At 50.3% G+C, this 26,554-nt stretch overlaps 1 protein-coding gene across 15 annotated transcripts in view; it reads right to left on the bottom strand.

Annotated features, from left to right (window-relative positions):
* Positions 1–26,554, bottom strand: part of RALGPS1 (Ral GEF with PH domain and SH3 binding motif 1) — a 297,855-nt gene that overhangs the window by 37,919 nt on the left and 233,382 nt on the right. For all 15 annotated transcript variants that reach the window (XM_061154630.1, XM_061154620.1, XM_061154631.1 and 12 more), the window contains 3 exons: positions 15,834–15,971; positions 13,396–13,489; positions 8,846–8,913 (listed from right to left, as the gene is read on the bottom strand). In XM_061154630.1, the coding sequence (XP_061010613.1) occupies positions 8,846–8,913; positions 13,396–13,489; positions 15,834–15,971 (300 nt within the window). The remainder of the gene's footprint in view (positions 1–8,845; positions 8,914–13,395; positions 13,490–15,833; positions 15,972–26,554) is intronic.

Genomic DNA, 26,554 nt, shown 5'->3' on the forward strand with positions numbered 1-26,554 from the left:
ACAGACCAGGGGCCAGAGACTGTGCTAAATGTTCTGGACAGAGGATCTGATGTCAGCGTCACAGTAACACTGCCTCACAAGCCCTGTTGGCAGCATCTCAATGTTATGATGTGGCACGTGCAGTTGGAAGGGTTAAGGAGCTTTGCTGGGGCGAGGGGCTGGTGAGCGGCGGAAAAAAGTGACCTTGTGCTCCGTTTGTAATTCTAAAGGAAGGCGGCTCAGAAGCCACACACTACTCTGTCCTCGGCAGCCTCAGTCTCAGCCGTCACTTCCTCTTCTCAGAGGCGGCCTTGGCTGGCCAGCCAGCGCTGGGACACTGCGGGGGCCACGGGCCTCCTCTGCCCACCCACGGGGGCCACAGGAGACATGCCTGAAACACCCCCAGTGCCTCCTGTTCCTTCTGTACGTTTCTCTTGGAAGAGAAAGAAACAGAGGGAAAGAAGTGGAGGCCCCTCCCATCCTCAGGGGTTAAATTAGACCTTCACTGAGATACAGGGCCCTGCATGGCGCAGAATTCACGGCCCCGAAGGTGGGAGTTCTCACAAAGAGGGTGACACCCCATTGTCCTGGGTGCACGTGCCCGGCTTTTATGGGACCCATTCATCCGAAGCTAAGTAGTTGTGTGTGATATCCTGCTGACTGTCCATCCCCACCCCCTACCCTAGGAGGCAGGGACTGTGTCCCCAAGCCCAGCCAGGGTTGGGTGGGCAGTTGGAGCGCCAGCGGCGTGTGCCGAGAGCGCCGGCATGGTACCCACGGCTCTGCCGAGGAGGACATGCACCCGGGACAGAGAGCCTCGTTCCCACGGGTCCCGGCGGCATAGGAGCGGTCCTGCCCTGGGTCAGCGCTGCCCGATTCAAGCAACCTGGCAGCCCGGCCGCTGCTTACGGGCTGCGCTCCAAGTCTCGCACATCAGAGATTAATGGGAGGCAGCTGTGTCGGAGGGAAACGACTCAATCTGGAGTCACAAGACTCGTGTTCCATCCAGCCTCGGCTCCGGGCTGAGCGGGGAGCCGGGGTCCATTCTCCTTGGGCTCTGAGCCTCCGCATCATCCCTGGAGGCCAGGATGACCACTGCTGTGATCTGGAGCTTCGAGAGCACCAGCCTGAGCATCTGGGGTGTGGGGCCCATGTCCCCCTCAACTGCAAGGGGTTCCGTGTCTCCCCACTTCATTCCTGTGTTTCATTCATTCTCCATTTCATTTTGTTCCCACACTGGGGCTCTCACCGGGTCTGCCAGAGCCCTGAGCGCTCTGGGCCCCAGGAGCCCCTCTGCAGAGGAAAGCCTGTTTGTGTTGAAAGCCTTCTCTGGCCAGGTTTCCTGGTGGAGCCTGGGAGCCGGTGACTTTTACGTTCACACGCGTTCTTTGTTTCTCATACATGCAACTCTTACGGGTCCTTATTGTGAGCCAGGCTCTATCTCACGTGTCACTTGGTTTGCCCCGTTTCATTTCCTTCTGAAATATGGCATCCGATCACCTTTCAACTGCAGTGAGGCCCGGATGCTTTCTTCTCGCAGCCAGAGGCTCAGGTTCCCAGTTGCAGCAGGGCAGCAGCTTTGAGTCTCGGTTCCACTGCTTGACCTTGACCTTAAGGGGCTAGGATGGGAGACTCCAAGGACAAAGCAGACGTGAACTCCAGAGGGAACCAGCGAAAACTGGTTCCCTGTCCCTTGAGTCCCTCACCTAGGGTCCCCTACCCACTCTGAGAATATGAGGGCAGACAGAAGCGGTCACTGCCCTCGCCCATGGGGGTGCTCTCTCACTTTTCTCAACCACAGTGAAGGGTCTCCAGGCCACTCGAGGAGCTTGCTATATGTCCCCAGCAGCTGGGAGACCCAGGGGACTCCGAGTGCCTCCCTCAGGCCTAGAGTCCACATGGCTGTGGCCACACCAGGGTTAGCTACACTCACAGGTTCATCTCGGCCAGGACAGGTGTGGCCTCCCATGGACCAAGGTGGTCCCTGTGAGTGGAGCTGGGGGCTGGAGGGGACTTCAAGCAGTAAGAAACGCTGTGGGCACCGGCTGAGGGCCCATGCAGTGCCCCCCGGAAAAGATCTGCATCTGCTCAGGTCAAGGGGCTGTGGGATCGCTGGAAAGCCCATGAAAGTGCCCGTGAGAGGAAACAGCGCCTGGAGTAGACACTGAGCCCACACCATTCTTGGCAACCAGACCCTGAGGTCAGCTAGCTGAGGAAGGTAGACAGAAGTCCAAAATGGGGGGATGGCAACACCCCGACTCCACAGCCACAGCAGGAGGTCCCAGACAGGGCAAGGGAAGGAGAGGTAATGCCAAAGCATGTTTAGAATCTACTCTTACACACACCCAGCCTTCTAAGGACCACGCTGGGACAGCACGCCACTCACAGTGTCAGTGGCAATATCATGGGTGTGCCAAGGTGGTCACCCAGGGCAGGGCGCTTCCTGCACTGCACCGATGATGGACAGCCCAGGGAACTGTGGGGCCCTCTGGTGCATCCTGCTTCTTCCCTGTGCTGGGTACAGGCCACAGCCAGTCCAGACCCCTGGGCCCAGCAACTGGCTCTGACCCTTCCTCCAGGTGTGAGATGGGGGGGGAGTAAGCAACCCAGAGCCTTTGCCTATAGGGCAGGTACACCCAACTCACAAGGTAGGTGTAGGTTCACCAGGCAAGCACATGGGACGGGTTTAGCGTAGTGCCTGGCAGAGAGTACTCACTCAAACGTGTCAGCTATTACTATCTTTAACCTGTTTCCCTACCGTGAACCAGCTGGTGTGGTTGGTTTTAACACAGGTCCACAAATTCTGACACTCTCATTGAGGGCTCAGTCTCCCTGCCCTCTCCTTGGGCCTGAAAGGCTTTTGAGATTGCATTGACCTACAGAAAGAAAGCTGAGTGCCGAAGAACTGATGCTTTTGAACTGTGGTGTTGGAGAAGACTCTTGAGAGTCCCTTGGTCTGCAAGGAGATCCAACCAGTCCACCCTAAAGGAGATCAGTCCTGAATATTCATTGGAAGGACTGATGCTGAAGCTGAAACTCCAATACTTGGGCCACCTGATGTGAAGAGCTGACTCATCTGAAAAGACCCTGATGCTGGGGAAGATTGAGGGTAGGAGGAGAAGCAGACAACAGAGGATGAGATGGTTGAATGGCATCACTGAGTCAATGGACATGAGTTTGAGTAAACTCTGGGAGTTGGTGATGGACAGGGAGTCCTAGAGTGCTGCAGTTCATGGGGTCACAGAGAGTTGGACACGACCGAGCGACAGAACTGAACTGAACTGAACTGACCTACAGACATGGCAGAAAGGTGGGTCACACAGATGCCATGATGCTTTGAGGACCTCTGCTCTTGGAGAGCAATACCATGCAAGAGCTCAATGACTCTGAGGACCCCATACACCAGGGAAGCCCAGGCCACGCCGGACGCCATGTGGACCTTTAGGTTCTGCCCCAGCCAGCACCAAGCATGTCCCAACGGTTCCAGCCCCAACATCCAGTCCCTCTAAGCCTTCCTGTCTTTCCCACTGAGACCCTAGTTGTCATGGCCATGCTGTCCCTCTATCCAGTCAGCATCAGAGCCTGTGAGGGCCAGGAGCGAACATTCCTGAATGGCAAGCGGGTGCCAGGCACTGTCTAAGGGTTTTTCCAGCCCAGCCTCAGTCCATGAAGTAAGCCTACATGAAGTATTTATGGTGGTTTAGTCGCTAAGTCATGTCCGACTCTTGAGACCTCATGGACTGTAGCCTGCCAGATTCCTCTGTCCATGGGATTCTCCAGGCAAGAATACTGGAGTGGGTTGCCATTTCCTTCTCCAAAGTATTTAGCTATTCCTATTCCCATTTCACCAATGAGAACACTGAGGCTCAGAGGGACCATGTGGATTGCCCAGCCCCAGAGCTAGGAAGCGCTGGAGCCGGCCCTGCACTCAGGTCTGCCCGACTCCAAGATCTGCCTGGCTTTTACCCACTGGGCAGCAGAAGGAAGACAGAAAGGTGTGTTGGCAAGCAGTCCTGAAGGTACAGGAACCTGCAGCCAGCCTGAGCTTCTCCATGGACTTGCTTCGCTGCCAAGGAATCTTCAGAGAAAACCTGTCAGCTGGTCCAGCCACACGGAGGCGGGGCTCACGAGATCTGGAAATGTCTTCACCGGTTCCAAGGCACACACAGCACCAACTGCCCTCTCTCTCGGGGTCAACGTTCTTTATGATTTTTGCTCTCCAGGAAAATATTAGTTCATTTATATAAGCTAAACATTACATATGGGGGGAAATGGAAAACGTGGCATTCCTGGCCTTGTTTCTCCCCAGACCAGAAACTGAGAAGGTTTCTCCACTTCCTTTCTCACAGTCTGTCCATCTGCTTGTGCGGAGCCTCTGGCACGGCCGCTCCCCGGGGGGTGGAGAGGGGGGTGTGGGGGCATCGGAGGGACGCAGGGTGTAGCTGCAGCTCGGGGGACCACCTTGACACCAACCGAGGCCCCAGAGAACTCACAGGAGGGCTGCGTCCGACACAGAACCTGCGTCTCCCAGGCAGGGCTGGCGAGCTGAGCCGGGGAGCGAGTGTAGCCACAGAGCGAGGTCAGGCAGCTCACGCTGGCCTCCTGGGACTGCTGTTCCCTGGGCCCCCATCACTTCCTCACGCTGTCTCCTGCCCGCCTCCCCAGCTAAGGCAAGAACGAAGCCCAAGAGGGCAGGTCTTCTCCAGGCACCTCGGGGGGCCTGGCTCACAGCCGGCCCCTGGCATGTGAAGCCTCCAGTGAACGGACTCTCCTGGGGCCTTTCCTCGGCAGGTGTGGGGGTGCCTGCTGGCTGGAAAGAGCCCGGGGCTGTAGCCCCAGCCCCCTCCCGAGGAGCCGAGGGAGGCTGCGTTCCTCCCATTCCTGGGACTACAAGACGCACATTCCTGTCCCTGGTCTGGTCGGGCTTTTGCCACGCAGCCCCATCTAACTGCCAGACATGGAAGACCTCCCTGGAGCTGCCCTCTGTCCCACCCGCATGGGACCCCGCAGGTCCCCACTGCCGTCTGGAGGCGGAGGCTGGGAAGCCAGGATCCCTGAGTGTGTCTAAAACCTTCCAAACACTCCTGGGTCCTCTGATGGTCCATGAAAACCTTAACACCCTGCTTCCAGGCTGGAGCCGCAGCTGTGGAAAGTCAGTGGCAGACGCTCCTGGGTACCGAGGTCTGCTGGCCTCAGCACTTCGCTGGGAGGAGCATGGAGTCAGCAGGCAGCTGGAGAACCAGGTGCCCACAGGCCCAGCTGGGAGCCCAGAGACCAAGCACCCCACACGAGGGGCTCCGGGAATTCCAGGCCCGGGGAAGGCAGACACGGGACAGAGAAGCACAGACAGCTGTTGCGTTTCCACAAGGGAAGTGCCCTGAAGCACGGAGAGCTGCAAGAGGGTGCAACGCAAGGCCAGCAGGCTCTGGAAACCGGCAGGTAGTAGACGTTTTAGGTTTGCAGGCCTCAGGGTCTCTGTCTCAACCTCAACTCTGCTGCCATAGCAAGCAAGCAGCCAGTGTGTCCACGGCTACAAACCAGAGTGGTCTGCATCAGAGCCAGGTACACCATTCCCCACTGTAATGGGGGCCTGACCTGGTCGGGGAGCGGGAGGAGAGAGAAGAGGAACGATTTCCCCAAGCCCGAGTGATGACCCAGGGACAGAGGCAGAAGCATAACATTGACAGTAATAACATCATCCTAATAAAGTCACATTTGATGAGGGTGTTCTCCATGTCAGGCACACATGATCTTAACAAATTCTTCACAACCACTCTCCGAGGGAGGTACTACTATGCCCACTTTACAGATGGAGAAATCAAGGCTTGGCAGGTACACGGGGTGTTCTGTCTGACCCTTCAGATGAGTTCTTCACCCAGCTTGGTGCCCTTGGGAGGCTGGACCCAAGAGGCATCTCTTGGCTCCCTCACCCCAGGCTTCCAGCTGGGTTTGGCCGAAAGGAGGCTCCAGCTGCAGATACGATGGGAGGGCAGAGGAGAGAGAGGGCAGGCATTTCAACTCCGTCCTCCCTCCTCCTTTATCCTTGGCTACCACAATTCCTGCCGAGCTGACCTGTCCTCTGCGACTCAGCACTTGTTGGAGTTGGTAACATTTTTTCTTCCCCAAGTCCTTCAGCCTAGAGATGCTGGGGACCTTGCTGTCCGTGCGTAAAGTACTTATTCCTTCTCCCATTTCACCTTCATTAAGTCTCTTCCTGTGAGTCACCTGGGGGCAATTCTGTTTCCTGCCAGGACTCTGACTGATGCTGGAGGTTAGTTAACTGGCCGGCTTCTGGTTTCACATGGCCAATAAGGCCAATAAACACCAGAGCCAGGTGGGGATGACGGGGGATGGGATGGAAGGAGAGAAGGCTGAACCTTGAGGAGGCTGGACCGGGGACTGGGTCCCGGCTCTGGTACCGATTTCCGTCTTAGGCAGGGCTCAAAAGTGAATGCAGGCACTTCCCCGGCGGTCCAGTGACTAAGTCTCCATGTGCCCAGTGCAGGGGGCCCGGGTTTGATCCCTGGTCAGGGAACTGGATCCCACATGCCGCAACTAAAGATCCGGGGTGCTGCAACTAAAACCCGGTGCAGCCAAGACAGAACTATCGTATTTTTTAAAAGTGAATGCAGCGCCTCCTTTCCTGCCCCAGGGCTCGGTGAGTGGTCTGCTTCTGCGGGCCCCCAACTCACAGTGTTAACTTTTCTGTGCCTGGCTCCTGTCTCCACCTGGGGCACTGGGAGATAGATAAATCCTCCAGCTTGTCGGGCTGTGGGGACCTGACGGCACCTGGGGAAGGCCTGAGATGCGCTCATCCCATTCAGGTGTGCTAATCGGACAGGCGGCTGCTGCTGCTGCTGCTGCTAAGTCGCTTCAGTCGTGTCTGACTCTGCGCGACCCCACAGACGGCAGCCCACCAGGCTCCCCCGTCCCTGGGATTCTCCAGGCAAGAACACTGGAGTGGGCTGCCATTTCCTTCTCCAATGCATGAAAGGGAAAAGTGAAAGTGAAGTCGCTCAGTTGTGTCCGAGTCTTAGTGACCCCATGGACTGCAGCCCACCAGGCCCCTCCGTCCATGGGATTCTCCAGGCAAGAGTACTGGAGTGGGGTGCCATTGCCTTCTCCGGAGAGGGTGCAGGGACCTCTTATTCAGACCGATCAGGAGACGGAAGGGCAGAACCCTCTGTATCCAAGCCCACTCTCTGCTCCAGGACCGCGGCAATCCCTCTGGAACAAACAGCCTTGAGTGGTCAGCGCTCCTACACCCCTCTGATGGCTCCCTGCCCCGTCAGGTGTATGTGAGCATCAGGAAGGAACACGGCTGACTAAGCGAGAGAAGGTTCTAAAACAAGAAGGCAGAGACGAGACCAGCGCTGTGAACTTCTCTCTGGTCACTCTGCTGGTGGGTCATTCGCCATGTGCGGAAGGCAGTGGACGTGAAAGGAGACCATGGGAGACAGTTTCCTATTGGGCTCATGGAACCCTGTGAGGATCAAGTTTAGGCCAGGACTCTGTCTCTTGAGGTGTAGACAGCAGTATCCCCAAGCTGTGTGGATCAACCAGCATCTCCCTCTCTCTGCTAAGTTGCCGTGGGGCCCTGGGGGTGGGCTAGGGGCAGGGTCTAGCCTACACACGGGAGCCGGGAGAGGCTGGGAAAGGTAAGGCGCCTGGAGGCAACCCCGGAGCCAGGGCAGAGGCCTTGCCGGGCGGGGCCAGTGAGAGGCTGCGACACAGCCTCCTGTGGCCCTAGGGTCCCGACGCAGCAGCACCGCTGCAGCAGCCTGGCTCCCGAAAGGGGAGCGAGTGGTTGGTGAGCAGGTCAACAGGGCGGGGGCAGGGGTCACAACACCAGGCAGCAGCCTGAGACAGCCACCTCCTCACTAAACACTCACCGCCTGTCAGACTCTACACCGCATGCCCTGCATGTATCATTTCAATTTTGATATTCCAGCAACTCTGGGATGGGAGGCTTATTATCCCCATCTTATGGGTAAGGAAACTGAGGCCCAGAGGGTGTAAAGTTACTTGTCCAAGACTGCAGTGGCCTGGCACCCAGGTGGTGTCACATAAGCTTAAACCAGGAGGAAGAAGTACAATTGAACCCCAGCCTGCAATCTGGTCCTGCCCAGAACAGGAGCAGAGACCAGCCCCAGCAAGAGCTGGGCACGACTTAGCCACTGAACAGCAACCAAAAGGAAACTGTCCCAGAGACGACTCTGAAGCAGCCAACATTGTGTACAGGCGCGCAATGTGCTTTAAAAGCATGAGTGGCCCAGTCCTCAAGGTGAGAGCTGGTCCCACCTGCATTTTGTGGATGAGGCCGCTGAGGATTGGAGAGGTACAGTGACAGAGCTGGAAGCAGCAGAGCTCCACTTGGACTTCAAAGCCTGGGCCTCTTATCTCTATGGGATGCCACGTGCATCCCAAATATGGGAATAAAACCAATGCCCCAGGAAGGTGAGCCCTCTGTGTGTGGTGGGACCAAAGCCCCAGGCATCCCATGCACCCCTCTGGGGCTTGTTACCCCGAGCCTGGGCGGGAGGCCTGATGACAAGTGTCCAGGTGACCTGGAGAGTGTCCTGGGTTTCTCCACCCAGTGCAGGCCTCCAGCTTGGGCTCTGATCTTGCCTCTGTTGGGTCTCAGACTCTCCCAGGGAGCCCCAGCCCAGAGGTACCCTACAGGAACCCGCTGTGATCAGAAGCCTGGGCAGGCTGCAGGGGGTGGGGGGAGGCAGCTGTGAGCAAGGATGCTGAGGCTGCCAGACAGCAAACTGGACTCTGGTCTTTGGCTCCACAGGCAAGGCCAACCCTGGCAGCCACGTCTGGGCCATCGGCGAGTCTGCCCCCACCCGAGGGGCTACGATACCTGCAAGATCTTCCTTGGAAGAGACTAGTCTCGGGGAGCTGCTTCCTGGTTCAATTCGGAGTGACAGTCTGAAAACAAAGATTTTCAAAGGATTAGATGGACTCTAGGGTATCAGAGGGGGAACTGCACATGTGCAAGCTGGGACCTGGGAAACTGGACTGCTGCTAAGGGCTATTCCAGTCATGGAGCCAGCAGTGCTCTGAGGTCTGCTCCAGATCACAGACACGGCTTTCTAAGGTCCCCGGGGGGTTTCCATGACCAAGAAATAATGGCTAGGGAAGACACAGTAAGTAGTGTAATCGTGGCCCCTCACTGCTGGGCACAGATGTGTTCCTGCTTAAGGCAACACTATGAACTAGGAACACCATCCCCGTCCTGTAGATGAAAAAAGTGAGGACCAGCAAGGTTACACAGCTCCCCCCCAGATGTGTGGGGCTAACAATTGGCCGAGCAGGGGATCGGGGCTGTCTGACCCCAAGCCAGGGGGTTTAATCATTACACTGCATTCTCAGATGCCCCCAGAGAGGCATGACATAGTAGTTATTGCTGTTTTTCTTTAAAGCATCGATTAAGAAACTTCTGACTGAAAATGACAGAGTGAAGTTGGATGCCAGTCTCCCTCACCCAAGACCAACAAATACAAAAACACTCAGGAGTAAAAGAACCCCGCAGCTGCTACTCAACAAGGGAGGGGGCATGAACTCCAAGAACTTGTAGCCAGGGAAAGAAAAAGTGGATTGCGTAGCTGAACGAGCCATCACGTCGCCCAGCTCCCATCCTGACCTCAGACTTCTCAGGGGGTCTGCGCGGCTCCAGATTCAGAAGAGACACAGATGGGGTGGTGGGTGGACGGCGTGGGGGATGCTCTCATAGAAATGAAGGCTCCACGGTGCGGGGGGTGGGGGGTGCGTCATCTGAAACCTGAGAGTATCCCTTTCTGGAATGGGATTCAGCCCCCTGTTAGATGGAGGAAACAGTGATGAAGGCCTTTTGACAGAGCCCCCTTCTCTAGAACAGATGGCTTGTTCCTTGCCTCTAAGGAGCCAGAGTCCTGCGTGTCCCCAGGCAGCACAGAGGGCCCAGACTGAGAACCCCTGTGCCTCTCAGCACAGTGGAAGGAAAATCAGCCCATCCCACACAGCACAACAGAACCAGACGGCGCCTCCTTCCATCAGAGCTACGGACTAGCCAGAGGAAACATCTCTTGTGGGGGCAAGACGAAAAGAAACAGTATGGCCAACTCAAACATCCTCGCAGAAAAAGGGGACAGAGGGAGGGAGAGAGCATTGTCTAGATTGCTCGGCCCAGAAGGCAGCCCCAGGGGACACGGGAAAATCCCCACAGGTGCTTGAGAATATGGGTTGCATAGAACCAAACCTGAGAAATGAGATGGGAACACAAAAGATGAAAGAGGAGACTGGAGACCCCAGGGAACAAACCAAGGACAGAAACGAGAGGACTGAAGGGATATCAAAGGAGAAACAGATCAACTCCAGTGACTGAGGATGAAAGAGATGGCGATTACAGCCAATAGAAAGAAGTTGATGGACACGAAAGACAGAGAGCATCCAGTGTATGGATTCCAAATGCCGGAGAGAGAAGAGCCAAAGAATGGTGCAGAAGAAGTGGTCAAAGATAGAAACCAAAAGAATTCCTCTGTGATGAAGAAAGAGCATATGCCATTCCAGGGAAAGCTCCACTCGGAGGCATTCACCTTGCGAGGCTTTTGAACTTCAAGGGATTCTTCCCACGAGGTAGACAAAACAAGTCACTTACAAGAGGAAAAAATCTAGACTGGCTTGAGACTTGTCTACAGCAGCACCCAGCGTCAGACGGCACTGGAGCGGGTTCTCTGTGTCCTGCGGGAGGGAAACCAAGGCGCCCAGCAAGTTAGACGCAGGTGTTTTCATGAAAGACATCAGAGCGTGCAGGACTTGAGCAAACCTACTTCACAATGAAACCCAGCTAAATAAAGGACTGAGTTAAAATAAAGACTCCAGGAATGGAGAAGCGACAGGTGGTAAGAACTGAAAACGTTTAACTAAAACGATTCCTAAAGAGTAGGAATCACGATTCCTGAACATGATGTGTATGTTATAAACTTGGAGAAACAAGAAGATAACTAGCGAGGAGTTGGAAGGTGGTGCAGGGGAGGTGAAGGAGGCGGGTGGAGCTTGCTAACGATCTCATCTTTTATGACCCAAGTCAACGGGCCCTGCACACCATGGAAATCTAGTTAAAACAGAACTTAGGGACGCCAACCTTGTCATGTTCTTCCTGACCTCTTCTGTTAATCTTAGAAGGCTCTTTTTAGGGAATAATATCTCTTATTTAGGGAGTAATATCTCTTATATAATTTAGGGAATATTATCTCTTATAGAGAAATGTTTATCTGAAGAGCGGCAATTCCTTATGTTTTATTTCAGTTCCTTTTTCTGGTTAAAGTAAAATTGAAGTTGTTTTAATTAAAAAATAGCAAGTGCAGTATAATCCAATTTCAATAAATTCTATTCTTGCATCCATCCATCTGTCTATCCATCCTTCTCCATGTGTATATATGTACTTTCTATACACAGAAGAAGGTCCAGAATAATGCTCATTTAATGCCAACAGTCATGCTTTTTAAGTGGCAGGAATTTGGGTAATTTTTCTTAAATAAAGCAAAATAGATGAAAGACTGAGGAAAACAAAACACTGGTTGGGCTCCTTGGCACAATGTCTTCAAAGTAAGAGGAAGCCTGCATCCTCAGAGGTGGGGATCAAGTCTCTGGGTGTGCACTGGGCCATGGAGTGTGGGTTCCTCCAGCAGAGTCACAAGCCCTGGGCATCCTTTGTCACTCAGATCCAGGGCCTTCCTAGGAAGGGACCCCCTCAGTGGTCTGGGCCCTGGACAAGAACACAGCCTTCCTCCCTGGGTGTGCCCACTTGGACCACAACAAAAGGCCTTTGTGAAATCCAGGCATTAAGTGCTAGGGGTGTTCATTGTCCTTCAGAATGGAAGGCGTAATTACTCACAATTTGCAGCTTGTCCAAGGATTAGCTCATGGTCAGAAGTATTTATGAACCATTTTTCTCCTTAAAGTATATTAGTGTTAATGAAAAACTACTGTCTTTTTAATAAAATTATTGGCACATGAATGGAAAATATTATCCCAGAAGCTAACTAGGAATAATTTCCCACTCCAGGATACTCTTTTCAGGAACAGCAAATGCTTTGTAAGTAACAATGAGCAATTTGTGGCAAACACAATTTGAATGGTCATCTCTGGCCCTGATCTATTGCTGTTATGATTATGTAACAGATAAAAATGTATTACATTCTATTTTAACAAAATATTGTACAATAACAACTAAAGGTATCACCTCTATATATCTAAAGACAGCCAACCATTAGGAGGACCATGTTGGGAGCTTTGGAAACAAATACAGATTTCCAGGTCCCATCCCAGACATCTGGGTGGCTAGAAGGCTTCCTAAGTGTCTCTGGCCCACGGTCAGGGCTGAAATCCACTGCCACAGAGCTGGTAAGGATGGTATTACTTCAACAGCCATTCCCAAGGTCTTGGTGAATGAAAACGGGTAACCTGAAGGTGTCCCTAGTGGCCACAGTTTCCAACAACTTAGATGAAGAGCAAATCATCAAGCTGACCACATTTTTAAACGTAAAACTGGAAGAGCTTAAAAAATACTTTGGAGAGCAGGATTCAAAGAGATTATGCACGCTTTACTGGCAGCAACCAATAAGACAAGATTTAAAAGAACACATGAAAAGCTGGTGTTTAGAGGGGGAAATTGATCAATTACATGACATTCAAGACTAGCCTTGATAATAGGCCATGTGAAAAGCCCTGAGGTTCTGAGTTGACCTCAAGCTCAAAATGAGCCAAGATGTCCAGTTGATGTGGGGGACATGTAAAGGTACTATACTCCAGTAACAATTCAGCAGGAAAAAAAAAATATGGTGGACAGACTCAACATGAAAAGTCCTCCTTCTCCCTCTAATTACATAGAAATGCTGGATAAATTCCCAGCTGCCACAGATGAAGAGAGAACTGAAAGCCAGAGCAGGTGAGTGGGAGACGAGGCCAGAGGGCCCACCAGGGTCTTCACGGGAACTGGGTATATTCATATGGGCTGCATGGAATGGAGATGGAGCATCCACCAGCGCCAGGTGGCGAGAGTCCAGCAGCAAGTGGGGGCCCCAGGGAGCTGCCTTGTCCATGAACAGGCTTTTGAGAACTCTGGCAGCCCAGCGATGACTTTAGATAGCTGCCCTTCCACTCAGCGCTCTGAGTGGGGAGTCCGTCATGAGAACCTGGAGCTGTGGAGCCCCAATTTTACCCTCCCCACTGGAAAAAGCCACGCTGAGAAGCTGATGGAACACCGTCCTTGGTCCAGGGGGGGCCTGTGGGGGGCGGGCTGGGGTGGGAGGAGAGGCTCAGCAGCCGCGCTCTGGGCTCTGTGGGGTCTGAGGTCACTGAACACACACGTGCTGGGGTGGGGGCACGGGTGCTGCCGCACAGGTGGCCGGGGGCGGGGTGGGCACTCACTTGTAGTTGTCGTCCTCCACAAACTTCTGGAGCTCTTCGATGTAGCGCACGGACTTCAGGTACTTCTGCACATGAGGCAGGGTGGTGAGGTGGTCTGCAGGAGGAGAACAAGACCCAGAGGCTTCAGTCTCTCCCCGTCTCTGGGCCCCACACGAGACAGGACTGAAACATATAGGCAGTCTTTCAACAGTTGCTGATGATCCCTTGGGCCAGGCCTGTGCTGGGCACTGGGCACAGAGTGGACCCTCAAGGCATGCCCCCCCAGATGGCTGGGCCACAGACCCCACACCCTGAGGTCACCAGAGTTCCTTGGCTGGGCAAAGATGGGTCTTGGCAGGGCGTGTGGGTGGGGAAAGATGGCCTCCAGAACAGACCAGAGCCAGGTGTGTGCCCTCAAACAGGTTTCCACTGGAATAATTGGACCAGTCTCCCTCACCTACCCCATCCCCTCCATGTGACAAGAATGAATGGATCCTGTCCAGCCTGGTGAACAACCCAAACCCAGACCTGGGCGCAGCCTGAGAGCCTGGCTGCTGCGTCCTGAGAAGATAGGGAGGGGCCGAGACGCTTGAGCACCTATTCTGTGCCAGGCTCTGCACTGGGTGATTTCTAGAAGCCATCTGGCCTCAACCTTTGCACCTGCCTCATTTCCAGGAATAGGATGTGCAGAGGAGGAAGCCACAGTAACTTGCAAGGTCACTCCACTGAGAAGTTTTGACCCGAGTCACCTGTGGCCTCGGCCACACTGCGCTGTCTCTCTGTCCCGGGCTGACTGATGTCAAGTGCTCTCCTCAGACCATCATGGTCACTGCACTCTTTCTGAGGGGTCCCCACACTCTCCCTGATCCCCTCTCTGCCATTCCCCACCGGCTGGGACAGAACTGGTTGAGGAGGGAGGTGGAGACAGTGGAGGAGGCCTTGCAGAGGAGCAGAAAAGAGGGTGGGGAAGGGCCGCTGCTTTCCTGGGGTGGGGTGGGGGTTGGGGGTGCATCCGGGTGCCAAGATGAGCCCCTGATGGCTCTGCCCAGTAACCGTGAGATTCTCAGGGGTCATTCGGTTTTCTAGGGCCTCAGCGTTCTGCTCTCTGAAATGGGGATAGGCATACCTGCTTCACAACGCTGATGAGGGGGAAGATAGAGGTACACAGAACAGCAGTAAGAGTGAGCGTTTCCTGAGCTCTGGTGAAAGGCTGGGGCAAGGGCCCTGCACGCACACCTCCCTGTTGTCACTGATGAGAAAACCTCAGAGAAGACAGACTTTTCAAGAGGCAGGGCTGAGACATGAAGCCGCATCTGTCTGACCCTGAAGCCGAGTCTGTAATTACTCTGCTGGCCAGCAGGACCAATGCTGAGGCTCCAGGAAGTGGAAAGAGCCCTGGGAATTTAAGCCTCTCCCTGCTCTCTGCACAGAAGGAGAGCTGGTCTACAAGTGGGGGCCTCCTCCTTCTCCATCCCGCAATGTTTGTTGAGGGGGTACTCCTGAGCGGACCTTTGGGTTTTGTGCCCCGCCCCCCGCAGTGGCCTTCCCACGTGGAGGCAGCTGGCTTCTCCCACCCCGTGTGCTGGAGGTAGGGTTGGTCTCTTCTCCACCCACTTTGCTGCTTCCTGACTTCTACTCTCCCCCTCCCGTGAAGCTCTGCCCCACGGAGACACATTACCGCACTGTACCACCCTTCCCCTCGTCCCTGTGACTTCTGCCACGTGGCGCCCTGGTCACTCAGGCCCATTCCTGGAGGACCCAGGTACCTGGCTCCCGGCTGAGCCCATCCCCCAGGGTCCACGTGGCTGGCCCATCAGCGTCTCCAACAACATCTCCTCCATCCATCTCAGGTGCACATCATCAGGGTCACCCTTTGGATCCGGTCATGTGTGGCAGAGCCTGGCTAGCTGTTGACCAAGTCAATGGTCTTTTCCCTCTAGGCCCACAGCTACATTGCATTCCTAGCTTCACTGGACAGAAGCAATGAGCACCATGTCCAAGTCTGGCCCAGAAGTCCCATTCTTATATGATTCTCTCTTCTGCATCTGCTAGCTGGATGCAGACTTCAGTTGAGGACTCGGGGCCGTGGGACACAGTGGAACCACATGACTGAGGAGCCCGAATCCCAGAATCTGCTTGGAGCAGAGCCACCCAGGAGCCGCCCACAGAGCTCTTCATGGATGAAAGACCTGTCTCTGCCACTGACTAGATGTGTGACCTTAGACAGGTGACCACACTTTGTTCAGCCTCGGTTTCCCCATCTGTGATACAGGGATGGTAACATCTAGTCTGAAGTCTTTGAAGATCAATCATGCTTGCAATGGATCCAGCAGGCATTTGATGCTCAGGATATCAAAATGAAGAGCCTTGGGCAGGGACTACCTGGTCTCTAGAACTTTCTCACTGATAAAGTGCTGCACCCAAAAGATTTCACAACCCCAACAACCAGGGGGACTAACCGTAGCTGCAGGAAACTTGTAAGTCAGCAATTATTCGGAGAATATTGTTCATCTGATTGGATCTTTGTTCGTTTTCCATGATGCTGCCTGAGGCAGGATACGCAGAATCAATGTAGATTAAATCCAGAAGATAGATGCCTAAAATCAAAGAAGATATTTAATGATGGAAGGTGTTCATTAATCAGAATGGCAGAAAACAGAACTTCTCTGCTAGAAGGCACACAGTGACTTATGGAAAACTGCAATATAATTTGGACTTCAATTCCAGTCCCGACTACTAACTGTCCACATAAACTGCTCAACTGTAAATCAAACATCTGAGCAACAACCAAAATGAATGCTGGCAAGATTTTAGCATTTTGAGTTCCTACACTCTTCCAGCAACAAGGGTTATTCCCTGTAACCCACTGGAAAATAACAGGACATGAAAGAGATGAATGAATACTTGTGTTTTACCAACCACTGCAGTTTAATAGGTCTAAGCTGTCATACCCAGGAGAACACTGTTTGAATTCAGGTTTTCATTTATCCACTTAACTGTTTGTCTATTTGTTTATCTATCTGTCCTTACATGTACACACACACACACACCAAATCATAAATAAAGGAACAAAAGAAGAAATCAAAAAAGCAACAGTCCTTGGTACAAAGAAGTAAGGCTAGACAGAGAATTCTCCTGCTGAGGGGGCTTAATAAGAAAATAACGTGTGATGTAAAAACATTGCTGTGATAGGCCAGTAGGGAGCCTCAGCACGGCCTCATGGCATCACCCCAAGGGGAATTCGGGACAAGCTGACTGGCCAGAGATGGGGAAGAGGACTGGCTGTGCAGCGTGGTCCAGCTGACTGGCTTGCTGAGGCCCACACTTCAGAATCTCGAGGTGTACATGCACAACGGGTGGCATGGCCTTCCAGCAGCCCCCCTGCAGAGTGCTGCCACTAAACCCATAACACTGGTGAAGTGCACAAGTAGTGATGCAAAGCAGAACTGAAGGCGGAAAACATCGAACGAGGCAAAGAGGAACGGCTGATATTAATTAAAGGCATAGGTGATTGAGAAGATCTAATGATTACTATCTTCTATGCACAAAGCAATACTGCATCAAAATATACAAAGCAAAAAAGTGCCAAAAATCAAAAGTGGATTCAACAAAGCCACAACTATGGAGGTGGCTTTTGGTATGTCTTTTCTAGAATTTGTGTGTGTGTGTACACATATGTATGTACATACAAAAATATGTACATATACATGTATCTGTAGATATATATATGTATGTGTTCTATATGAATGTATCTAAGTAACAGAATTAAAAGCTTGGTGTTATATAAATAAAAAGACAATTATTTTAAAATACTCATGGAATGCTTACAAACACTGATTATATGCTAGTCTATTAAAAAAAAAAAAAAAGCTCAATAAATTCCAAAAAATAAATGCCACATTATCTGTTCTCTTTGACCTTACATTACATCTAGGATTTAATAATAAATATAGAAAAAATTCTAACCATTTTTTAAACACACACTCATAAGGAACTCTCACAGAAAAAAATGAGAAATCTAAAATAAGAAGTCTATGCAAAGACTATGCAACAACAATAAGAACACTATGTAACAAAATTTATGAGATCAGACCAAAGTGGTAATCAGAGGAAAATTTATAGCCTTAGAAGTTTCCTATTAAACTACTAACAATGACAACAAATGTAACTAACCAGGTACTTAATAGGCAAGTTGTGGGTTTTCTGCATGGCTGGACAGCACTGCACTGATTTTTACATTCACTATGTCATTTGTCTTTATAAAACCCATTTCACAGAGGAGGAAAAGGAAATGCAGAGAGCATGTGTAACCTGCTGCAGGCCACACAGCTGGTAAGCAATAGGGATGGGAACTGAACCCAAGCCTGGCTCCCCAGAGAACGTGCTTCCTGCCATCACAGTGGACTGCTGCTGCTGGATATCATGAGTCACTCGTCTGCTTTTAAAATAGCTACACGTTTTTTACGGGAAACTGTTAAATCACAGAAACATATGCTAGTACTTCTCCTAGGAGTCGTTTCCACTTCCTTTCTTTCTAGTGGCACCATGTTTCCAAAATTTTAAAAAAGTAGAAATCATTTCCCTTGTATCAAAGCTCCAAGTTCGGAAGGTTTAACCCCACAGGTTCATGATTTCTCTTGATTGTGTTTTTCCTCTTCCCGTTTGAAAATCTAACTTGGTCATCTCCCTGAGGATTCGGCAATGGCGATCCTGAAAATTCCATTAAGGCTTGAACCACAACAGAAAGCGTCCCCTAGCGCTGAGCAGGAGGTGAGGGGAAAAGGGACACGCTGCGCAGACCAAACCCACCGGCTCAGCAGCAGAGTGAACCTCGGCCCAGGAGCAGGGGCCCCTAGGAGCAGGGTGTGGGAGACGGAGAGGAATGATGCTTCCTGGGAATCTGCTACAAGACGGGCACCTCCTCATCTCCCGTGATCCTCCCATCGACCCCATGGGGAGGGTTGGGGAGCAAAGTAGAGTTCAGGGGGATTAAGAAACTGGCCTGAGGCCTCAGAGTGTGTTGGATTCGAACCCAGGTCTATCTGGCTCCCGCGCCTGTTCCAACTCACTCACTGGTCATGGAATTAGTCACCTTTTCTTGAATAACACCCTCACACGGAAGGCTCACCCTCCGCCGCCCTGTGAGGACCAGGGCTGGCTTCTCTGCATCCTCTCAGGTCCTGGCTCTGCAAACAGAGGCCAGGAGAAGCCGAACACCATCTCCCCGCCAGCCCCTGCCTGTCTCCTGGGGCCACGGGGAGCTCATTACTTCATGAGAGCAAACCCCACTGTAGAGTTGTTCATCACCCCACTCCATGAAACATATCCGTTCCCCCAACCTGAGAGTCCAGGCTGAGGCCACCACACGTGAGGATGGAGAGGACCTCCCAAAGGAGACCCCCTGGCCAGACCTCAATCCTCGGCACCACCTGACAGAGCCTGCGTCTAGACTGCTCATCACTCCCACAACAAAAACTGCTCCCAAAGCAGGAAATCTACAGTTAACACTGCGTAAGTCCAGGAAAATTCTCAGTATTGTCATCAGTCCATAACTGGCAATATTTAAAAGACTAAACTGTGATGAAATCATCAGAATAGCCACTCCCACTTGGACTGGGCCAGTGCTCACCGCAATTAGATACTTATTGGGACTGTTCATGTATCTGCTGTCTGATGCCCACTTCAGACTTTATGTAAACCTTTCCGAGGAGGAAATGTCTTGCTCCGCGAGCTTAAGTCCCAGCAGCTGGAACAGAGTGCACAGGAGCTGCCTGGTGAACGTCAGCTGAAAGACGGAAGGTATGAATGCAGGCCTACTTCAGTCCACAAGATAACCTTATGAAGTACATTCTTATCCTCATTTGGGAGCTGAAGAAAGAGACACTGGGAGTCAAGTGATGATTATAATCTGAGTCTGAGTGCTCACTATGTGCCAGCTCCTAAATTAAGAGCTTGGCCCTGTTGGTTGATTTGTAATAACCACTCTGTTTTCAAGGAGGCTTTATTTACATCTTTCCCTGGTGGCTTAGACAGTAAAGCAACTGCCTGCAATGTGGGAGACCTGGGTTCGATCCCTGGGTTGGAAAGATCCCCTGGAGAAGGAAATGGCAACCCACTCCAGTACTCTTGCCTGGAAAATCCCATGAACGGAGGAGGCTGGTAGGCTACAGTCCATGAGGTCGCAAAGAGTCGGACACGACTGAGCAACTTCACTTCACTCACTTTATTTCTACAGAGGAAGAAACGAGCTAAGAGCTTGGCACCGCTTGTCTGAGGCCACGCAGCTGAGAAGTGGCAGAGGCAGGATTCGAACACACATCAGTGGGTGCACGTGGCCATACTGTCAGTCCTTCTCTGACCTCAGCCCAGGGTCCTCTGGAGCCCAGCAGCAGGCGAGGCAGGATGGGGCACAGCTGAACCCAGAGGCAATCCGGCCATGGCACTCCCTGCCTAGTATCCCCCTTGGGGCCAACATTCTTCAGGAGGACTGACCGCTACACCGTGGCCGTGTCATCCACCTCCTCCCGTGGTGGCACGTCTGTCCCAGGTCCCATCGCCGGCAGCCACCCCCCCCGCCCACGGCCCGGGGGCCCGGCCAGCTCTGCCACGTGACATGCAGCTGTGGTGGAAGTGGGAGAGTGTGGGGCTCGGAGCCAGGACACTGGGAAGCCTGGCCCTGCCACCAACCAGCTGGGTGGCCTCAGGGAAGCCTTCCCACCTCCCTGACGGTGACCGGGGGCAATGACAGTGGCTGTCAGAGCCTCTCAGCTCAGGGTTGGACCACTGAAGTGCCCTTGAAGCTGAGCCTGTCTCCACGGCAAGGCCCCACTTGGAGTGGGTGAGATGCGCCCAGCCAGGTTTGCCATAAACCATGGATGGCGCCCAGATGCTGACCGCGTGTGGCCACCCACCTCAGACGGCCAGCTCTGGGAGCTGTTGTGTCAACTGGGACAGCTGGGCTGTCTCAGCTCCTTTCCTATTTACGCAGCATTACGGCAGCAGAGGACACCGTGTTGTTGACCTTGTTAAGATGGACAGTTACTGGATCAGCCACTGGCCCTGGCGGCCTAGAGGCTGAACGGTGCCAGGGGCAGGGGCTAGACTGGGAGGTGCAGATGCGCTGAAGGAACAACCGCAAGGGTAACAGCCACCATCTGCGACAGGAAAGGCTGGCCTTGCTTGTTCCACTGCAATCTCACAGCAACCGGCAGGGCACAATCGGTGTTCTCATTTCTTCATTTTACAGATAAGGGAACGGAAGCTTTGAGAGCAAAAGTGACTTGTCCAAGACCACACAGCTTACAAGTGGCGGGAATCGGGATCTGAACTCAGGCCCGCCTGACCCCATAAAGCTTTGGGACAGACAGCGATGCTGAAAGCTTGGAGTTGGGAGGCATTGGCTGGCAGAGGGACGAGGGTCCCAGAGTGGGAGCTGGCGCTGTGAGGACCCCTCCTGTGGCCTGCCGCCCACCCAAGGACACCGCTGGCAGCCAGTATCCACTCTGTGGCTTGCCTGTCTGCAGACTCGACCTCCTGGGAGATGCACAGCTGCCCAGAGCATGTTCTGTTCCCTCCTGCCATGCCCCACCCAGGGCCTGGTGACACTGCAGTGGCTGCAACAGGGGTGCCAACCAGCCTGCCGTGGTGAGGCAGATGGCCCTGGGGGCTGGGGGTGAACAGCCCTCGGCTGGCTCTCCTGTGGACGTCTCCCCAGCTGGACTGGTCCCAACCCCAGGGGCGTGTGGCCAAACCTTCTTCCTGACGGTGAATCCAGCCTCCCCCACTGGGGGTGTCCACAAGATGCCCAGGCCCTGAGGTGGGGGTGTCAGGCTGATAAAGGAGGTGCTCTCCTGAACAGACCCTTCTCTTAGGCTAAAGGACACCAGGCTCAGTGGTGTGGAGCCTGCTCGGAGCTGGGCGCTCCCAGCCTCCCAGAACCAAAGCCCACGGCTGGCACCGGGCTTCACCACCAGCCCAGAAAGTCACTGCTCTCTTGTTCCTTCCATCGCCACCCGTCTCACTTCCATCCCGAGTCTGGTTTTGGTTTTTCTCACACAGCTATCTATTTAATGAGGAAAATTCTGCTGCGTTGAGGGGAAAAAAAATCCTCCACAGCAAAAAAATATGCCACATTTCCATCTTATGCTTTCCATTTTCTCTCTCTCTCTCTTTCAAAGTTTCAGATGAAAGGCTTTTTTCCATGTTCTCCTGCTCTGCTTTGAAAAGCACACTTTCAGACTTCAGAAATGAAAAGTGCTGGCACCCAGAATTATACTTGTGTGGTTTGATCACATAAACTGTCCTGATAAATTTCAAATGAAATAACAGAGCAGCACTTCATTAGGGTTTTTGGGTTGTTTTTTTTTAAAGAGAGCCCAAAGCGATGCCATCAACTGCAGAAGATCTCAGCAGGCGGCTCAGGATCCCTGTCTGATGAAGACTGAGTGTTAATTAGGACCCACTAATTAGTATCAACCCTGCAAAACATGGACTTCAGAACAAATCCTCATGGAAAGAGTATTCCTCAAGTGAAAGGTGTTGGAAGCTGGCTGACATTAAGACAAATGTTTCCCGGGTCTGCAGAAAGGGGGTAGGGCCAGGCAGTTCATGTCAGGTGGTCAGAGACCATGTTTCTTAGAGGAGTGCATGGCCTCGTGTGCTTTTCTTGGTGTTGGGGCTTGTGAATCACAAAGGCATGTGAGCACAGCCTTGTAGCCCACGCAGAATTACCCGTGGCTCGAGGTCCAGTGAGGGCACAACCACAGGTTCCCCCTGCCCTGGGGATTGATTACCTGGTGATCTACAGGGACAATGGGATGACCTACTGTTTGTAAAGGTTCTCCTGGAGAGCTGTGGGATTGCGTGCCATGTGCTGGGATTCTGACCAGCAATAAAGAAGGGCAGGACAGAGGGCATTATCCTGGTGATTATTATTCAGTTGGTTTTGTGCTAGACACAGTGCTAAGTAAACTACATGTACTATCTAATTTAGTCCTCCAGAAACTCTATTGGCAGTAGAGAAGAAACTGGCACGTCTGTCTGCCTAACACCTATACCCAGTTCTTCGGGGAATAGCCTTCACCTTTCCTTTGCAGAAACCATGCCTCTCATACTTGTGACTCATGTGGTAAGTCTGGGGCAATTTCATTCTACCCCCTGCCCTGGGGATAGAAACAAAATTTAAAAGTGAACCATTTGGGAAAGGAAAAGAAACACTCAAATAATTCATAAAAAAAAAATTATAATCACAAACTGTCTACAGACAGGATGCAGTCAAATGACCTCAGATAAAAATTCATAGTCTCAAATGCTTCTATTAATAATGAAGATATATTAAAAAAATGAATTTAGTATTCATTATAGAGAACTAGGAAGAACAAGGCAAAGCAAAAGAAAGTAGAAGAAAGTAAAATCAGAAATAATGAATTTTTAAAAAAGTCCTGTAGAGTGATAAATAAAACTGCAAGTTGGTTCTGTGAAAAAGTCAATAAAGTAGATAATCATTTGGTATGCATGATGGAGGAAAAAAACACAGATGTGCAATGATAGGGATGTGAGAAGGGATATGATTTCAAATAGGGAGAAGATGTTAAAATAGTAGTATGTGTGATTTTCATGCCAATGTAATTGAACATGTAGTTGAAATGTGTGCAAAATAGGAAAATCTATTTCCCCAAAATTGCCTCAAGAAGAGGCAAAATCCCTCAACTAACCAAACAAAGAGAAAAATATTGACAAGATTAAGAAAGAGACCATGATTAAAAAGTACAACATCCAAATGGTTTCATGGAACCCATCCATTAAACCTTGAAAGAAAAACTGAATGTTATTTAAACTGTTCCAGAGCACAGGAAAAGTCAGAAATATTTTCAGTTCTTTTTATGGCTTGAGTATAACCATGATACCAAAACCTGGCAGAGATGGAATAAAAAAAGAGGTCAATATCATTAATAAAGATCCAAATAAAACGCTGGCAAGTACAACTTACCAGTGTTTTAAATAATAATAGTAGCAAATCAAATTAGCAGTATATTGAAGAACACTAAAGCAAATAGGTTTACTACAGGATTGCAATGATATTTCAACAAGTAATCTTGAGAGATGTTGAAAAGTCGCTGATAATTTCAGTATCTATTCCTGATAAAGCACTGAGCTAGGAACAGACTTCCTTAATATGATAAAGATACATGGTAGAAACACTAACACAAGAATACTTGTCATCTTGCTATCATTTAACACTATTTTGGATGAACAAATCAATGAGATAAGACAAAGAAATGTGGTGTAAATATTAAAGACACACAAAACACTGTCATTAGTAGTGAAAGTCACTCAGTCATGTCTGACTCTTGTGACCCCATGGACTGTAGCCCACCAGGCTCCTCTGTCCATGGGAGTCTCCAGGTAAGAATACTGGAGTGGGTTGCCATTTACTTCTCCAGGGATCTTCCTGATGCAGGAATTGAACCCAAGTCTCCTGCATTGCAGGCAGGTTCTTTACCAACCGAGATATGAGGGAAAAGGCTATATAATTAATCATCATATCAGTTATGTAATTAAGTAATCCAGGAAAATTAACTAAAAAACTATTACAACTAAATAACAGATAAGTTCAAAGTAGATATACATAAATCACTAACATTCTTGTATCAGCAATCATCAGCTAGAAAATGGTAAAAAAAAAAAAAAAAAAGTGATAAAGCGTAAAAACAAAACTATAAAACTCCTAAGAGTAAACTTAAAAAGACATATGTAAGACCAATATGAATAAAACTTATTTGGTAGAAAAACTATGTAAGATTTAAGAACAGAAATGGTAAGGACCTAATAGACACAGAAGAGATTAAGAAGAGATGGCACGGATACACAGAAGAACTGTATGAAAAAGGTCTTAATGACTCAGATAACCATAATGGTGTGGTCAGTCACCTAGAACTGGACATCCTGGAGTGTGAAGTCAAGCAAGCCTTAGGAAGCATTGTTACAAACAAAACTAGTGGAGGTGACAGAATTCCAGCTGAGCTATTTCAAATTCTAAAAGATGATGCTGTTAAAATGCTTCACTCAATATGCCAGCAAATTTGGAAAACTCAGCAGTGATCACAGGATTGGAAAAGGTCAGTTTTCATTCCAATTCCAAAGAAGAACAAGGTCAAAGAATTTTCAAATTACCATACCATTGCACTTATTTCACATGCTAGCAAAGTAATGCTCAAAATCCTTCAAGCTAAGCTTCAGCAGTACATGAATCGAGAACTTCCAGACATATAAGCTGGGTTTAGAAAAGGCAGAAGAACCAGAGATGAAATCGCCAACATACACTGATTCACAGAAAAAGCAAGGGAATTACAGAAAAACATCTAGTTCCGCTTCATTGACTACACTACACTTTGACTGTGTGGCTCACAGCAAACTGGAAAATTCTTCAAGAGATGGGATTACCAGACCACCTTACCTGCCTCCCGAGAAACCTCTATGCAGGTCAAGAAGCAACAGTTAGAGCTGGACATGGAAAAACAAACTGGTTCCAAATTGGGAGAGAAGTATGTCAAGGCTGTATATTGTCACCCTGCTTATTTAACTTATATGCAGCATACATCATGCAAAAAGCCAGGCTGGATGAATCACAAGCTGGAATCAAGATTGTTGGGAGAAATACCAACAACCTTAGGTATGCAGATGAAACCACTCTAAAGGCAGAAAGTGAAGGGGAACTAAAGAGCCTCATGATGAAGGTAAAAGGGGAGAGTGAAAAAGCTGGCTTAAAACTCAACATTCAAAAAGCTAAGATCATGGCATTTGGTCCCATCACTTTGTGGCAAATAGAGGAGAAAAAGAGGAAACAGTGACAGATTTTCTTTTCTTGGGCTCCAAAATCACTGCAGACAGTGACTGCAGTCATGAAATTAAAAGATGCTGCACCTTGGAAGGAAAGTTATGACAAACCTAGACAATGAATTAAAAAGCAGAGACATCACTTCACCAACAAAGGTTCATATAGTCAAAGCTATGGTTTTTCCAGTAGCCATGTATGCATGTGAGAGTTGGACCATAAAGAAGGCTGAGCACTGAAGAATGGATGCTTTCAAACTGTGGTGATGGAGAAGACTCTTAAGAGGCCCTTGGACATCAAGGAGATCAAATCAGTCAATTCTACAGGAAATCAACCCTGAATATCCATTGGATGGACTGATGCTAAAGTTGAATCTCCAATACTTTGGCCACCTGATGCAAAGAACTGACTCATTAGAAAAGACCCTCATGGTGGGAAAAAAGGCAAGAGGACAAGGCGACAACAGAGAATGAGATGATTGGATGGCATCACTGACTCAGTGGACATGAGTTTGAGCAAAATTCGGGAAATAGTGAAGGACAGGGAAGCCTGGTGCATTGCAGTCCACGGGGTCACAAAGACTCAGACTCAACTTAGTGATTGAACAACAAACATTTTAAGTCAACAGGGAAAGGATGGGTCCTTTGCTAAATGGTACTGGGACAACTGATTATCCATTTAGGAAAATATAAAGCTGGATGTCTACTTTATTTCTTAAAATATAATAAATTCCAGATGAATTAGGATTGAAATCTAAATAGTTAGGAAGAGTGCTAAAACAAAACATGAGAATTTTTTTTATAATCTTGGGGTATACAAAGGCTTAAGTGTGACATGCAACCCAAAAACCATACAAGACTGACACATTGTACTACGTTAAATACACACACACACACACACACACACACACACACACACACACTTGGGATGATCAAAAAATCAGATCATACACAAAGCTGAAAGTAGGCAAAATATTTTCAATTTATAAGACAGTCAATAGTCAAAATATAGGCAAACAACAAAGGCAAACAATGTTACAGAAGATGGTTAATAAAGACGTGAAAGATGCTCAGGCCTCATTAGTGATCAAGGAAGTATACATTAAAATAAGAATTTTTTTCCTCCATTTATCCAGGTGATGGTCAAAAAGATTGGTAATACTTAATGCTGGCCAGAGTGCATGGAAATAGTCACTCTTCAATAAGGTTGTAATCAAAAGTGATATAAACATTGGGGAGGAGACTTTGGCAGTATTTACCAAAAATTTCAAATACGTATTTTGCAGGATATAGTAATTCCACTTCTAGAAATTTATTCTATACCAGTGCTCCTACAAGTTGGCAAATA

Source organism: Dama dama, chromosome 11 (assembly GCF_033118175.1).
Source record: "Dama dama isolate Ldn47 chromosome 11, ASM3311817v1, whole genome shotgun sequence".
Classification (NCBI taxonomy): domain Eukaryota; kingdom Metazoa; phylum Chordata; class Mammalia; order Artiodactyla; family Cervidae; genus Dama; species Dama dama.